The sequence below is a fragment of the Diabrotica virgifera genome, chromosome 5, assembly GCF_917563875.1.
Source record: "Diabrotica virgifera virgifera chromosome 5, PGI_DIABVI_V3a".
NCBI lineage: Eukaryota > Metazoa > Arthropoda > Insecta > Coleoptera > Chrysomelidae > Diabrotica > Diabrotica virgifera.
The window spans coordinates 143137548-143151506 of record NC_065447.1 but is presented as its reverse complement, the minus strand read 5'-3'; the positions used below and the strand labels follow the sequence as shown (position 1 = coordinate 143151506).

Here is a 13959-nt window from a genome sequence, read left to right as displayed (position 1 = left end):
CACCGCAGACACACCTAAAAGCAACAGAACGATCCTAAGCCTATACGCAGATGACACTGCTATAGCAGCATGCAGCAGAAACCCAGACCTGGCAGCAAGACATGTACAAGGAGAACTAAACCGACTATTAAGATGGTGCATAAAATGGAAGATTGCACTAAATCCAGATAAAACTCAGGCCGTCATGTTCCGTAAAAGATGGGGAACACCGAACACAGAATTAAGCTTGGATAATAACCAAATAGAATGGGAAAATGAAGCTAAATACCTAGGCGTAACGCTAGATAGAAAATTAACATTTACACAACACATAAAGCTAACGGTAAATAAAGCAAAAGCACTAAGGAAGCAATTAGCCCCAATAATAGGGAGGAAAAGCAAATTAAACATCAAGACAAAACTCAGAACAGCCAATAGCATAATTCTGCCAACCCTAACATACGCATCAGCAGCCTGGGGACATACATGCAAGTCCAACAGGAAGAAATTACAAGTCAGCCAAAACTACATAATCAGAGAGGCCCTAAACGTGCCCAAATATGTACCACTGCGGTACATATACCGGGACACAGACCAGAAAAAAATCCTAAGGACCATGGACGAAAAAGCGTATGACATCTTCACCAATATAAGAAATCACCCCAACAGGTGGCTAAGGGAATTAACGGATTATGACGAAAATGTTAGAACGAAACATAGACGGCCTAAACAGCAATTACAGGGATATAGACAGGTCCCAGCAGAAGAACATGATGTCTGAGATAGTTACAGAGTAGTCAAACCACACCGCGCAATAAAGGTAATAAAAAAAAAAAAAAAAAAAAAAAAAAAAGATCATGCTCTGGGGCCCAATCGATGTTAGATGATTGGACGCCAGATCGTGCTCACCAAAAAAATACATAAAATACACTAACCCACAAAAAAATATATAAAACTAACAAAACACCCTTTATTGTCGCAATCAAGTTAACATTAAGTATACTTTGAAGATTAGTGAACGCTGACCGTACCCACTCGGCTCATACTCAACATAAAGGGTACAAGGGACCCATCAGGTCACCTTGTACAAGCCACTTAGGCTTCAGGCCCTTAAGGCAGGTCGAATGAGAGACCTAACCATCGCGAAACTCTGAGCATCGAGACCATGGGCGATAACCATGGGCTCGATGGCCAGACTCATCGGGTGCTCAGCTGCCGAGGAGAACAAAATTTATTTTGCCAAATTGGCAGCTGAGTGACCGAGCTCACTACACGGTTTCCCCGCGGAGTGACATCAATCTAGGTTGATGTCCCTCCGCGAGGAAACACACTCTTAGGGACTTCAGTCCAAACTCATGTCAATACCAAAGTAGAATCAGTAAAGTAAATAGGGAGAAAAGCTACACAGCTACCCCTACAGTGAGGTGGCCTAACCACAACCATGCTAAAGCGAAGGGTGTTTCTCTTTCCCAAATCACCCGACGCAAAGATCATAGCCTCCCCGCGTATGTCACACGTTGGGGAGGGGTGGAGGAAAAACCTGGGGGTCAGATAGGTACCGATCCAAAATGACTTGCTCTTTTGGAGCGTGACCGGTCTGATTTTCGGACATGTGGGTCCCGTTGACTAGCAGCGGTACACACATGTTCCTAGGGGGTGGGATGATCGGCGAGTGTGAGTGAGTGAGTGAATTCTCTCTCTTACTTTTTAGTAAGTCTCTCGGTAGCCGCCGAAGAGACAAGACGCGCAGAGTGCGGACGAGCAGCAGTAGCAGCGCAACAAGTCGAGGAGAGGGAAGTGCTTTAGTGTAACGTACTTCTTAGTACGGCTGTGAATGTAAGCACAGCAACACTAGAGCGCTCGCACTCGCTAGACGCGAAGACGTGGAAGCAGAGGCAAAAGCCAACCTCTTGGATGTGGTGAAACTCAGGAAGTTTGATTTCATTGAATTTTCTGAGACATTGCAAACAAGGGTTGGAAAGCAGAATAAGCAATAGCGGGCTCGACGTGAGCCCGCTACGGGATACTCTCTGTGCCTCCGATAGGAATGGGTACAGTTTAAAACACTGTACCTCGACACTGCAAGGTGTAGTTATTTAGAATACATCTTGCAGCCCCGGCCCCTAAGGTCAGAGAGTTGAGAAAATCAAGAGGATCCCGTACCTAGTTCTGTCTAGGTACGAGAACTACCGCGCTGTTGTGCAGGGAGCCAACCCTGAAGTCGATGTGGTGTCGGGCCAATCGGCTGAAAAAAAGGCTTCTTCTAAAAGTTAGGTTACCGCTCCCAACCAAAGATGACACGAGTCAGATCTCGGTCACCCCCCAAATCCAAGGCGCTTTCCCCGCCAAGATATGCAGACTCTAAAGAGTCCCTCCTGTTACAGCACCCTGAAGAGAGCAGCGATGACCACTCGAGCGACAGGAAGATGGCAAAGACGGTTTTACGATCCAAAATCGTAGAATAAGAAAAAAGAAGAAGAAGTCAAAAGGCAAGGACTCCACGCAGAACGTCGAGACCACCGAGAACGTCACCGAAGCCACCCAGGAAGTCGAGGATTCCCAGAACATCGAGGCCACCCAGGAAGTCGAAGACATGGACGAAGACGTCCCAGGCGCCGAAGGCAGGGGCACTACCAAACGTCAGCGGTTTGAAGAGGATGCCGCCAGCGAAGACGAGGCCAACGCAGAAATCAACCGACTCAGAACCCTGATGAAAGAATTTGCAGCAAACGTTGATGCAAACAACAAAAAATACGAAGATGTGATCGCACAACAGAAGGCAGAGATCAAAGAGCTGAATACGGAGATTCGACGAATGAGCGAAAAGATGGATGCCAGATTCGACGAGTTGATAGCTCTCCAGAAACAACTCGCAAAGAAATCGGAGAAGAAAAACCCCGAAAAGACGGACAAAAAGCCACCAGTAGAGCAGCCTGCCACCAAAAAGATGACCACCGAGCAGACTCGACCACCCAGCCAGAAGGCTACCACCTCGACGAAGGAGGCGTCCACCCAACAGAGGAAAAAGAGAAAGGAAGAGTTTCCACCCCTGGTGACACACCTTCCACTAACCGACGAGGAAGACGCCGCATGGACGTCCAACCAAGAAAAAGCCATGAAACTAGCTCCCCAGGTACAGCTACCCCTCCCCGAGGAACCAGTGCCATCCACGAGCACAGATAGGGACGCGCTTGCCGCTTCCAGTCAAACTGATACAGTGTCAATGGAAACAAACCAAGACGAAGAAGACGCCGAAGAAGCCGTGTTACCTGAAAACCAGGTAACACCATACAGAAAACCGCCTGTAATTAAGTTACAGAGTGTCAGCGAGACAGGGGCTATTCTTACCATAGCCCAGGGCAAAGGCATCATCACCACAAACAAAATCTCCAGAAGTGGCAGAGAGACGCTCATCCAGGCTAAAAGCCCGGATGACTACAGAAAGATGACAAGGATAGTGGAGGAATATGCAGAAGCATACGCCGCCAAAGAGAAAAAGAGGCTACAATGGATAGCCTTTCCACTCGACGAAGACAGGAAACCAAAATTAGTGTTACGAGGATTGCCCACGAATACCACCGAGAAGGCAATCCAAGAAGACATGGCAAACCAATATGGAATAACCTGCCACACAGCACGTAACATGTCTACGAGAGTAGGGAAAAGGAGGCCACTACCCATGTTTGTCATGACACTGGATCAGGAAGACGTGGAAAAAGCAAAGCGGGTAACGAACCTGTGCCACATGAAAGTTGTGGTAGAGGACCTACGCAAGGCAGCAGGACCGACGCAGTGCTTCAACTGCCAAGGGTACCATCACGCCCAGAACTCGTGTCACAAGGACCCGAGATGTGTGAAGTGCGGCGAAGAACACCACTCAAAGCAGTGCCAGAGAGCCAGAGAAGTCAAGGCAACGTGTGCCAACTGCAATGGGAGCCACCCAGCCAACTACAGAGGATGTCCTAGGTGCCCAACCTGGGGGAGGCCTCCACCACAGAGGTCACAACAGCGACCACCACCAAACCGAAGACAGCAGGCAACCGGGGTATCCTACGCGCAAGCCACGCAGGGAGACCAACCAGCGCAGAACAACACACCGTCCAACCGACCAACCCTCCCAGACGAAGAGTACCTAGTCAGGATGGTCACAAACATCGTGACTAAGGTAGTCCAAGAGGTGATAATCAGCACCAGGCAGGCACAGAACTAATAGCAGAGAGGGGATACTTGAGGATAGGCTCCTGGAACCCGGGCGGCATAACCACAAATCAGAACATACTAGATGAACTCGCCAACAGATACGAGATGGACATCGTAGCAATTCAGGAAACAAAACTGACCAACAACTTCAACCTAAAGTTTCCTGGATACGACGTATATAGGAACGACCTCACTAGAAGATCAGGAGGAACGGCCATCCTAGTAAAGAAGGGTATTAGACACACCAGTTACACTACTCCACCACTGGTCAACATGGAAGCCACAACAATAGAAGTTAACATGAGGCAAGGCGCAATAAGGATCACATCAGCCTACGTAAGACCACAAGACCCTTTAATGGACGATGACCTAGATGCGTTCCTAAACATCGCCGAACCATCCATCATAATAGGAGACCTGAATGCAAGATCCCCCAACTGGAACGACAGAGCTACGAACAGAAACGGACGACTACTAAACAGATACATAGAAAACAACGAAGACACAATGGCAATGGGCCCAGAAGAACCTACCCACTACCCAGGAAACGCACTTCCGACACACATCGACTTAGTTGTAGCCAAAAACCTAGGACTGCAATCAGAATTAATCACGCTGGACGAAGGATCAACTGACCACCACCCCATCCTACTAGAAATCGGAACATGGGAAGAGACAAACCCGCCAAAAAGAACAAAAAAGAAAATAAAGTGGACTAACTACAAAAGGTTAGTAAGTGAATGAATAAACATAGTGCCAGTAATAAACAATCCAGAAGAAATAGAAGGAAAAGTCCTAGAGTTCGAAAATATCATCCAAGAGGCAATTAGAAACAGCACAACAGAGGAAGATGTCGAGATATTCATGGGAAGGTTCAAAGACATACCACAAGAAACACAAGAGTTGATAAGGGAAAAAAATAGAGCAAAGAAAACAGCAAGAAGAACAAGAAACAGAGTAGATAAATCCTGGGCAAATATTTTAAATAGGGAGGTCCAAACGGCCCTAAAACTCCACCGTAGCGAAAAATGGGACAACTTCGTACAAGAGATGGAAGAACAAGACTCAAACATGAGAAATGTCTGGAAGCTCCAGAAAATGCTGAGAAGCGACAGGAAACCCATCCCCCCACTACATGGAAGATACGGCATGGTATACACCATAGAAGACAAAGCAGAGGCGATGAGGACTACACTCGAAGATGAATGCAGACTGAACTTCCACCAAGACGAAGACGACGACTTCCTGGAAGAAGTCGAAGAACAAGAAGAAGGACCAGAAGACCCAGAGGACTTCATCCCCCCAACATCACCGGAAGAAATCAATGAACATATCAAAAATAGTTCACCGAGAAAAGCGCCTGGCCTCGACGAAATAACCAACAGAGCCCTAAAATATTTGCCCAGAAAAGCTATAGTGTATTTCACAAATATTATAAACGCAATATTAAGATTCAAGACATTCCCAAACAGATGGAAAGAGGCCCGTGTCATCATGATTCCAAAACCTGGCAAGAATCACACATTCCCACAGAACTACAGGCCAATCAGCTTACTTCCAGCGATCAGCAAGATAGTGGAAAGAATCATCCTCAGCAGACTGCAAGCGGAAACAACCCGACTAAATATCATCCCAGAGGCTCAATTCGGATTTAGAGCAGAGCACTCCAGCGAACTACAAGTCCTCAGGCTAACCGAGTACATAGCAGCCGGTTTCAATGATAAGCAGTACACTGGACCAGCGTTCCTGGATGTAAGCAAGGCATTCGACAGAGTCTGGCACAAGGGGCTCCTATTCAAAATGCGGGATTACGGGTACAGCGGAGCGATGACGAGGCTAATCTCGTCGTACTTGGGCGGCCGGAGGTTCAGGATTCGGATAGGACAAGTCCTGTCCGAACTCGGAATCCCGGAGGCTGGAGTACCACAGGGAGCGGTCCTGTCACCCCTGCTGTACACGATATACACCGCAGATGTACCTAGAACACCAGGTACCCTCATGAGCCTCTACGCCGACGATACAGCAATAGCGGCCAAGCATAGAAACGCAGATATAGCAGTGACCAACCTACAAACTGCACTAGAAGAAATTGAAGCATGGTGTATCAAATGGAAGATAGCCATAAATTCAGAGAAAACACAAGCGGTTCTATACAAGAAAGGGAGACAGCAGCCAGAGGAACAATTGAGGGTGCAGAACAGGCCCATCGAGTGGAAAAACGAAGCCAAATACCTAGGAGTCATTATGGATAAAGGATTAACCTTCCAAAAACACGTAGAAGCCACAGTCCAGAAGGCCAACATAGCAAGAGCGAATCTAAGAGGACTCACAGGCAGAAAAAGTAAACTAACACTCAAAACAAGGTTAAGATTGATAAATAGTATTATTATTACCGGTATTACTACCGGTATTAACTTATGCGTCTCTCGCATGGGGACACGTATGTAATACACACAAGAAGAAGATCCAAGCAGTCCATAACAACAGCTTGAGGGAGGCCGTCAGAGTCCCAAGATATGTAGCTGAAAGATTCCTGTTCAGAGAACTCCAACAGGTGAGAGTCACAGAAACCATGACAGACAAGGCAAGGGTCAAATTCGCAGAGTTAGAACATCACCCAAATTACATACTGCGAGAGACGCTAAGATACGACGAGTTCCACCGATGGAAGCACAGACGCCCGAAACAACAAATTATAGGATAAATTAAAAGTGATAAGTGATAGTAGTGTGTTCGTAGCTCGAAACAAGTGCCGAAGATAGCGTTACCCACGAAGTCCAAGTACCACGACCACCTCCAAGGTAAGCAAATATTAGAAAATTAGAAGGGCCTTAAGCCCCCAAAAAAATTTATATAAAATAAAAAATGGCGAAAGCCCCCAAAAAAATTAAAAAAAAAACCAAAAACACATAAAAATTAGAGCATCGAGTCATCGGGCGGGGCCCAGCAGGGCCCAACAGGGCTCAGTGGGGCTCGGCACGATGACTCGGGGCCCAAGCAAGCAATTTTTAGTACCGCGGATAAGTTATTAAGAAGATAAAGGCATAGAGCGCATCACGCTGGGCCTAGTTTTTTGCATTCGATTAGGGTACCACAGTGGAATCTTATTACCCAGGGTTCCATTGTGAAGAGCATTTGGCTACGATAGTTGTGCCTCCATCGCGCATCAGCGTGCTATGGGGGGGGGGGGGAAAGGGATGGCCTGGGGCATTGGAGCGAGGTGGGGTGATCCCTGTATAACTCGGGTCAAAACACCTCGCCCCAATGACTTGTTACCCCCGAATGTACTCCTTCGAGAGGGTGAACAAATCCCACAGGTCGGGTTAAATCAAATTGCTTGCTTGCTTGCATTCTCTCTCTTACTTCGCCTTCTACATCGTCGTATTGAGCGCTCTTACGAGCTGGGGCTTCGGCCTCCACCTCGGCCTTTGGCCGTTTCACAGGCGAAATGCCTCGTGTATAGAGATCCTGTGCTGCTGATTTCATCCAACTTCAACTGTGCTTATTATTATTCAACCACCTAGAATCCTCTTGCCTTTCAGGGTGCCAGATTGAAAGCAAGACATTATAAAAGATACGCCTAGAAAGGCATCCTACGAGAGGAAGTCCTAAAAACACCAACCTCTCACCTAGGACACAGCACAACCTTTCCTACGACTACAGGAATGGAGAGCATCTTGGAGGTAGGCTTCCTAACTATTTCAAGCCATATTTTTACACCACCAGATGACATGGCGCCCATAACGTGGTTTGGTTGTACCCAAGACCTAGAGATGCCGGTTCTGGTTCCTGCCTGGTGAAAACGCTGTTTCCTGTCGATCCGAAGCCGATTAGAATCCTGAAAGCATGGAATTCCGGACAGACGACCCCTTGGAGAGCGTATGGGCCTACTAGGGAGATCGCGCCTAGCAGAAGCGTACGGGCCGCAGGCACCGGTAAGCTGATGGATGGTGGAAGATTCCAGGGACTGCGATCGGAAGTCACATGGCGCCAGCCAGGACCGCTTCTTCAACCAATACGTGAGTTTTGTTTCTACTAACTATTTTTGTGTTGTGTTCTAAAATCTAATTAATTTGTAACTTTTTTATACTTATTTTTCAATATTTTTACGTAAAAAAATTAATTTTGTGGTATTAAATAACTGTAAATGTTTAAATAATCATCACAACAGTAGTATCTTTTGTTTTGCATATTTGGTCTAGTATAGGGGTTGAATTTTAAATTTGATATTACTACGTATCATTTTTAATATTTTTATGCGTATCTACCTACGCAGCATTTTGAGTATCACATGTTACATGATATTGCGTCATATTTTTTAACTACTTTTATTGTCTATCATTTACATGTATACAACGAATATTACATTCTACGTCACTTCCACTAATTTTGATATATATTTTTGACTTACATTAATTTTCGCTCATTTTTTAATTATTTTTTATGTTTGTACGCATTTAAATAATATTTTGCGAATTGATAACGCCATTTTGACACTAAATCTAAACGTTTTTAATAATTTTGTAATAATTTTCACATTTTTTACAACTTCAAATTCGTATATATACTAACTTTTTAAATCCATATATATATTAACTTTTTTTTGTTTTATATATATACGCCAGTGTTTTGGTCGTTTTGTGGGCACTGCTTGTTTCTGGCTCTTGTGTGCTCCCTGTCGCGGTAGACTGCATTTGTTCCAGGTTTCTGCAGGACCTGGACAAATTTTGGGTCTCCGATGATAGGTTTGCACACATACAAGGGGGAAACATGCATGGAGTTCGTCTTTTTACTAGTGGAATCAGTCAGTAATTTTCCAAGATTTCTGCGCAGTTTCGCACCGATGTTAGATGGTGCCGATCTGCGTAGAAATCTTCGAAGTGGGGGGGGGGGTAGCACCGGGTGTTGATTGCAGCAATCGACACATGGCGTGCCTTCTCCCCCCCCCCTCTTCTCACCCTTCTGCCCTTTTGGCACTCGATACTCAAAGTTTTTTTCTAACATATCACACTGCATTTTTTTTCTCTAACTTTTAGGGTCCGGCACACCCGTTTGTACAGTTGGTTGGTGGGAATAGCAGCACCCACATCTAACTTTTACCTTCCGATTTTGTTTTTTTTTCGTTTTCTTTGTTGTTCTACTGAGTAGAACACAGAGTCAATTTTCCTATGCGATATAGTCGCATGTTTTTCTGTCAGTATGTTCGTGTGTTCGATTTCGCCGAACCGACAGATTAACATTGGAAATTGACTCTTTGCGATTGAGACGGAAGCTGTCTTCCTGGGTCTCTCGCCCTCCTGCGTCAAAAGATTCTCTGCAAGAATCGACGTACAGGAGTTTTACCTCCGTCAAAAGGTTCATCTGAAATGAACTGACGTCGATGAAACCTTGTGTTGAATGGGAGTCCGGCTTCCTTAGGATTCAACACATTTGTCTTTGCGCCTGTAAGTGCGGATATACTCCGCAAAAGCGCAGTTTTGGCTATTTTTGTCGTTGTAAATAATCGATTTGGTGGTTTTAGCAGAAGTTCTGCCTTCTGACACCGTTTCGTTGTAACTATGCAGCGTTATATGCGGCCTAAGTCCGCATCTGCATAGTCATGTTAGACATATCTTACGCATGTGTCTAACCGTTGTACATACATACACGTCTAGACGGATTTTTGGCTCTCAGAATTTTACTAAGTTTTTATTGTTCCTTTGCTGGAAACTTTTCTAAGTCATGAAATTCAATTTTTCTCACTAAATTCTTCTAAGTCGATTATTTGGTATTTTGCAAAAAAATTTTACAAGTCTATTATTTTACATTTACTTTTTTAATTTTCACTAAAAGTCACTGACTTTGCATTTTTTTGTTGTATGAAAATTTTTTCTAAGTCCGTAAAATGATATTTACTTTTCACTAAAATTTTTCTAAGTTGATTGAATTTTGCCTTAACAAAAAATTTTACAAGTCGCTTGTGACTTTCGAAAAGTTTTCTAAGTTTAAAAGTTTTTTTTTACCTTTGCCAAAAATCTGTCTAAGTAGCTTGTTTTAATTTTTTTTTACTATTACTATTTTACTAGCCTTTACCTTCTATCTTTTTCTACTATTTCTATTAAGTTAGCGCACAAACTGCAATTTTTTTTTCTCTATGTAAAATTTGAGTTTACATTAAAGTACATATGTGCTTTCATGTCGTTTTCTACGGTCCACCTTGGTGGATAAATCCTCCCTGAAGGATATTGTCCAGGTCGATATCGTCTTCTCCGTGTGTACAATTACTCTAAACTTGTTTTAGTGGGTTGTGTTCATAATCGGTCTGTTCGGGGCAGATGAGAACTGGACACACCCACACGATGATGGACCTCCTCCGTGGTACCCGTTGGACGGTGTATGGCCACATCCACGGTGGTGTAGTTTTCGTATCGACCTGGAGGGCGGATATACGGAATTTTTTTTTACGTTCGACTTTATTTGTAAACCTACCTTAGACGTTTAATTTTTTTTACGTTCGATTTTATTTGTAAACCTACCTTAGACGTTTCTTCTTGCGTCTCGAGCTTTTTGAACTGAAATTTATGTTAGGGTCCTTATTTTTAGCGTAACCTATATCTAAGCGTGGTATCGACTGTTCACAACTCTTTATATACACTGTAAACTTTACTTGGTATTATTATTCTACATTGTAAGATTTAACTTTATAAGCGATTTTGAATTCTATGATTTGTAAACATGACGAAAAGAAAACATTTGTTCGAATTTTTTTTTTGACACTTTAGGGAAACCTCTAAATAAAGGTTCTACCCATTGTTTCCCTAAAGTTGTCGCACTACTTTTAATTTTCATGTGTTTTTTACGAATTTTTTTATCTACTTTGTATGTGTTTTTTTTTTAAATAAAATACACGGCAGCACAGGTTCTTCGAAGCAGGGGGGGTGTTATCAAACCGCGTATATCTCCGCGTTTGATTTTCCTTAGCCTCCGCCCACCAGCCAGGAAGCTTCCTGATTGGTCGGTTTTGCTTTGCTGTTTTTATTGCGTCTTATTTTAATGCCTCGGAAGGTATAAATTAAAGCGAATTTTCTAATTCTCTCTCTTACTTCGTCTTCTACATCGTCGTATTGAGCGCTCTTACGAGCTGGGGCTTCGGCCTCCACCTCGGCCTTTGGCCGTTTCACAGGCGAAATGCCTCGTGTATAGAGATCCTGTGCTGCTGATTTCATCCAACTTCAACTGTGCTTATTATTATTCAACCACCTAGAATCCTCTTGCCTTTCAGGGTGCCAGATTGAAAGCAAGACATTATAAAAGATACGCCTAGAAAGGCATCCTACGAGAGGAAGTCCTAAAAACACCAACCTCTCACCTAGGACACAGCACAACCTTTCCTACGACTACAGGAATGGACAGCATCTTGGAGGTAGGCCATATTTTTACACCCCCAGATGACAATACTATATATAATATAATATTATAGAATATATAATATATAATATATAATATATTATATAATAATATTATTTTATTTTTATATTACATATATTATAAAAAATGGTTATAAAAGTATAAAACCTTGAAAAACCATAATCTCTTTAAAAAAAAGTCGTAAAGCGTTACACAGTAGACCATTTTAAAGGTAACTGATTTCTATTCCTATTTCGTGTACCATTGCATATACCTAAAGTTACCTACTTTCATATTTCGAAAACTATAAATCGTAATTACCTCTACTAAGCAACATTTTAAAGAAGAAATATGTAGGTTTTTTTTCTATAAAGCAATGTCTATACCTATATCCTTGTGGACAAAAGTTATGGGACAAAAAACAAAATTTCTTTCTTTTGGGTTTCGTTGTGCTTTTTCTTTTGAGTATATTTTTGTAAAAAAAGTATTATTGACTTTTAAAAAGTGATATTTAGATAGGAAAATTAACCAGGAACAATTTTTATGTAAATATGTTTGTACCAAAAGTGCATAGAACTCACCCTAATGTAACCTGTGCCCAGGGACTAATTCACCCATTTCTCAAAAATGCACCCCTTTAAATGGTAGCACTCCGCGGTTTTTTCATATATAGATGTCCATTGACCATATGAAATAATAAAACCCCGTTAACGTTGTAGTTCCTTTTAGCTATCTTATTTTGAATATAATCAATAGCCTATTAGTCGTGTCCGAGTGCATTATAAATTGTAAAAGGCAGAGATTAAGGTTGTCCTAGTCCTTTTCATAGGCATTATTCAGTGCGTCACAACTGATAGAAAAAAGGTAAGTCCGTGATAATACACATTTATAACATTTATTCTAACATGACATTTTGGTTAAATCTGACAGTTGTCAAATTTTATTTGCAAGTTGGCATTAAAACAAATCAATTGTGTTTATTGCATTTACAAAATGGTATTTTCTTTGATTTGTATAGTCTTATAAATTGTACAGATTATATTATTAGATATAATATTATATAATTCGTAAATAATTTCTTTTCGATTACAGCGCCATCTATCGACAACTAGAATAAATATTATAAATGTCTGTAATCAAGGACGTGCCTTTTTTCTGTCACATACAATTTAATGCGTTAGAAAGAAATAGAAAAACTGTGACGCACTGAAAGATGAGAAAAAGAATACCAGAAAGTGTTTCTACGAGAATTTTCAGATTTTTTGTTTCCATCTGGGACTTCTCGTTTCCATAAATATAATAGTTTTTTCTTTAAAAATATTTAAAAATTGTCTTTTTTCCAATTTAGGAAGTAAAAGTCACCTTAAATTAATCTGCACAACGTCGATTTTTAGCGAGAGGGAACGTCTACTAGGAAGAAATAACGCTTGTTCATTTCTGGGTCAAGCCAAACTTACCAGCCAGCTGAGTTGGAAGATCAGGAAATAGTAAAAATCAGGAAATCAAAATGTCAAGATGGCAAAAAGTCAATACATGAGATGATATACACGATTCACTATCCCAGTTCCGACTGCCTAGTAAATTTGGTAATAATTGTTTTTATTACGTTGGTTAATCAATTATTTTCAATGGGAAAAAAGCTACAATTTTACCAAAAAAATTATTTTATTAACCCATTGAAAATAATTGATTATAAAAATGCCACAAGGAAATAGCTTCAGAACAACATTACGTTGGTTAAATTTTACTTGTTACTTACGAGTGGCTGGAAATTATTTGAATTGTAAAAGTTTTATTGTTTACTTTTGAAATTTAATAGTCGTTTAGATATTAGTGTTTGCAAATGGTAAATTCTTACTGATAGTGTTTAATGTTTTACTAATTGTAATTATATTTTCCATGCATCAATGCATAATTTTCCATTGACTAATAAATTCAGTTTTAATTGTAAACACTTACATTCTGATTATGTTGAACATTATTTGCTGGTCTTCTTCTAAATTGTCTATTATGACCTCCAAATAGCCAGTCAATAATATGTTCTTTTTCGGCATTTGCAAAACAAGATGTCTCATATTCTGGTACCACACCTGAAAATGCATTAAAATCGACGACTGTATCATACTTTGCGATTGTGTTCAGATATCCATTTATTGATTCGATATCTCGCATAAGGGCCCTTACTAAGGAATGTCTTTCAGAGACAGCTCGATTTCGATAATCTCGATCTCTCTTTCTATTTCGAAGATTGTAATGATCTAGTTTTTCATTTTTTGACCGTCCACCTACACGAATAATCTAAAAAAAATGTATATTTAGTAGAATCCATTATTCAAAATAAAGGAAATAACAACATAATTTTCTTAGATATATTGGGTTCAAAAAACACATCAA

The 13959-nt window shown here is 41.6% G+C and overlaps 1 protein-coding gene across 2 annotated transcripts in view; it reads right to left on the bottom strand.

Annotated features, from left to right (window-relative positions):
- The window catches only part of LOC114339972 (NFX1-type zinc finger-containing protein 1-like), a 380271-nt gene that overhangs the window by 217528 nt on the left and 148784 nt on the right, over positions 1-13959 (bottom strand). For both annotated transcript variants that reach the window (XM_050650389.1, XM_050650390.1), the window contains one exon: positions 13525-13863. In XM_050650389.1, coding sequence (XP_050506346.1) covers positions 13525-13863 — 339 coding nt within the window. The remainder of the gene's footprint in view (positions 1-13524; positions 13864-13959) is intronic.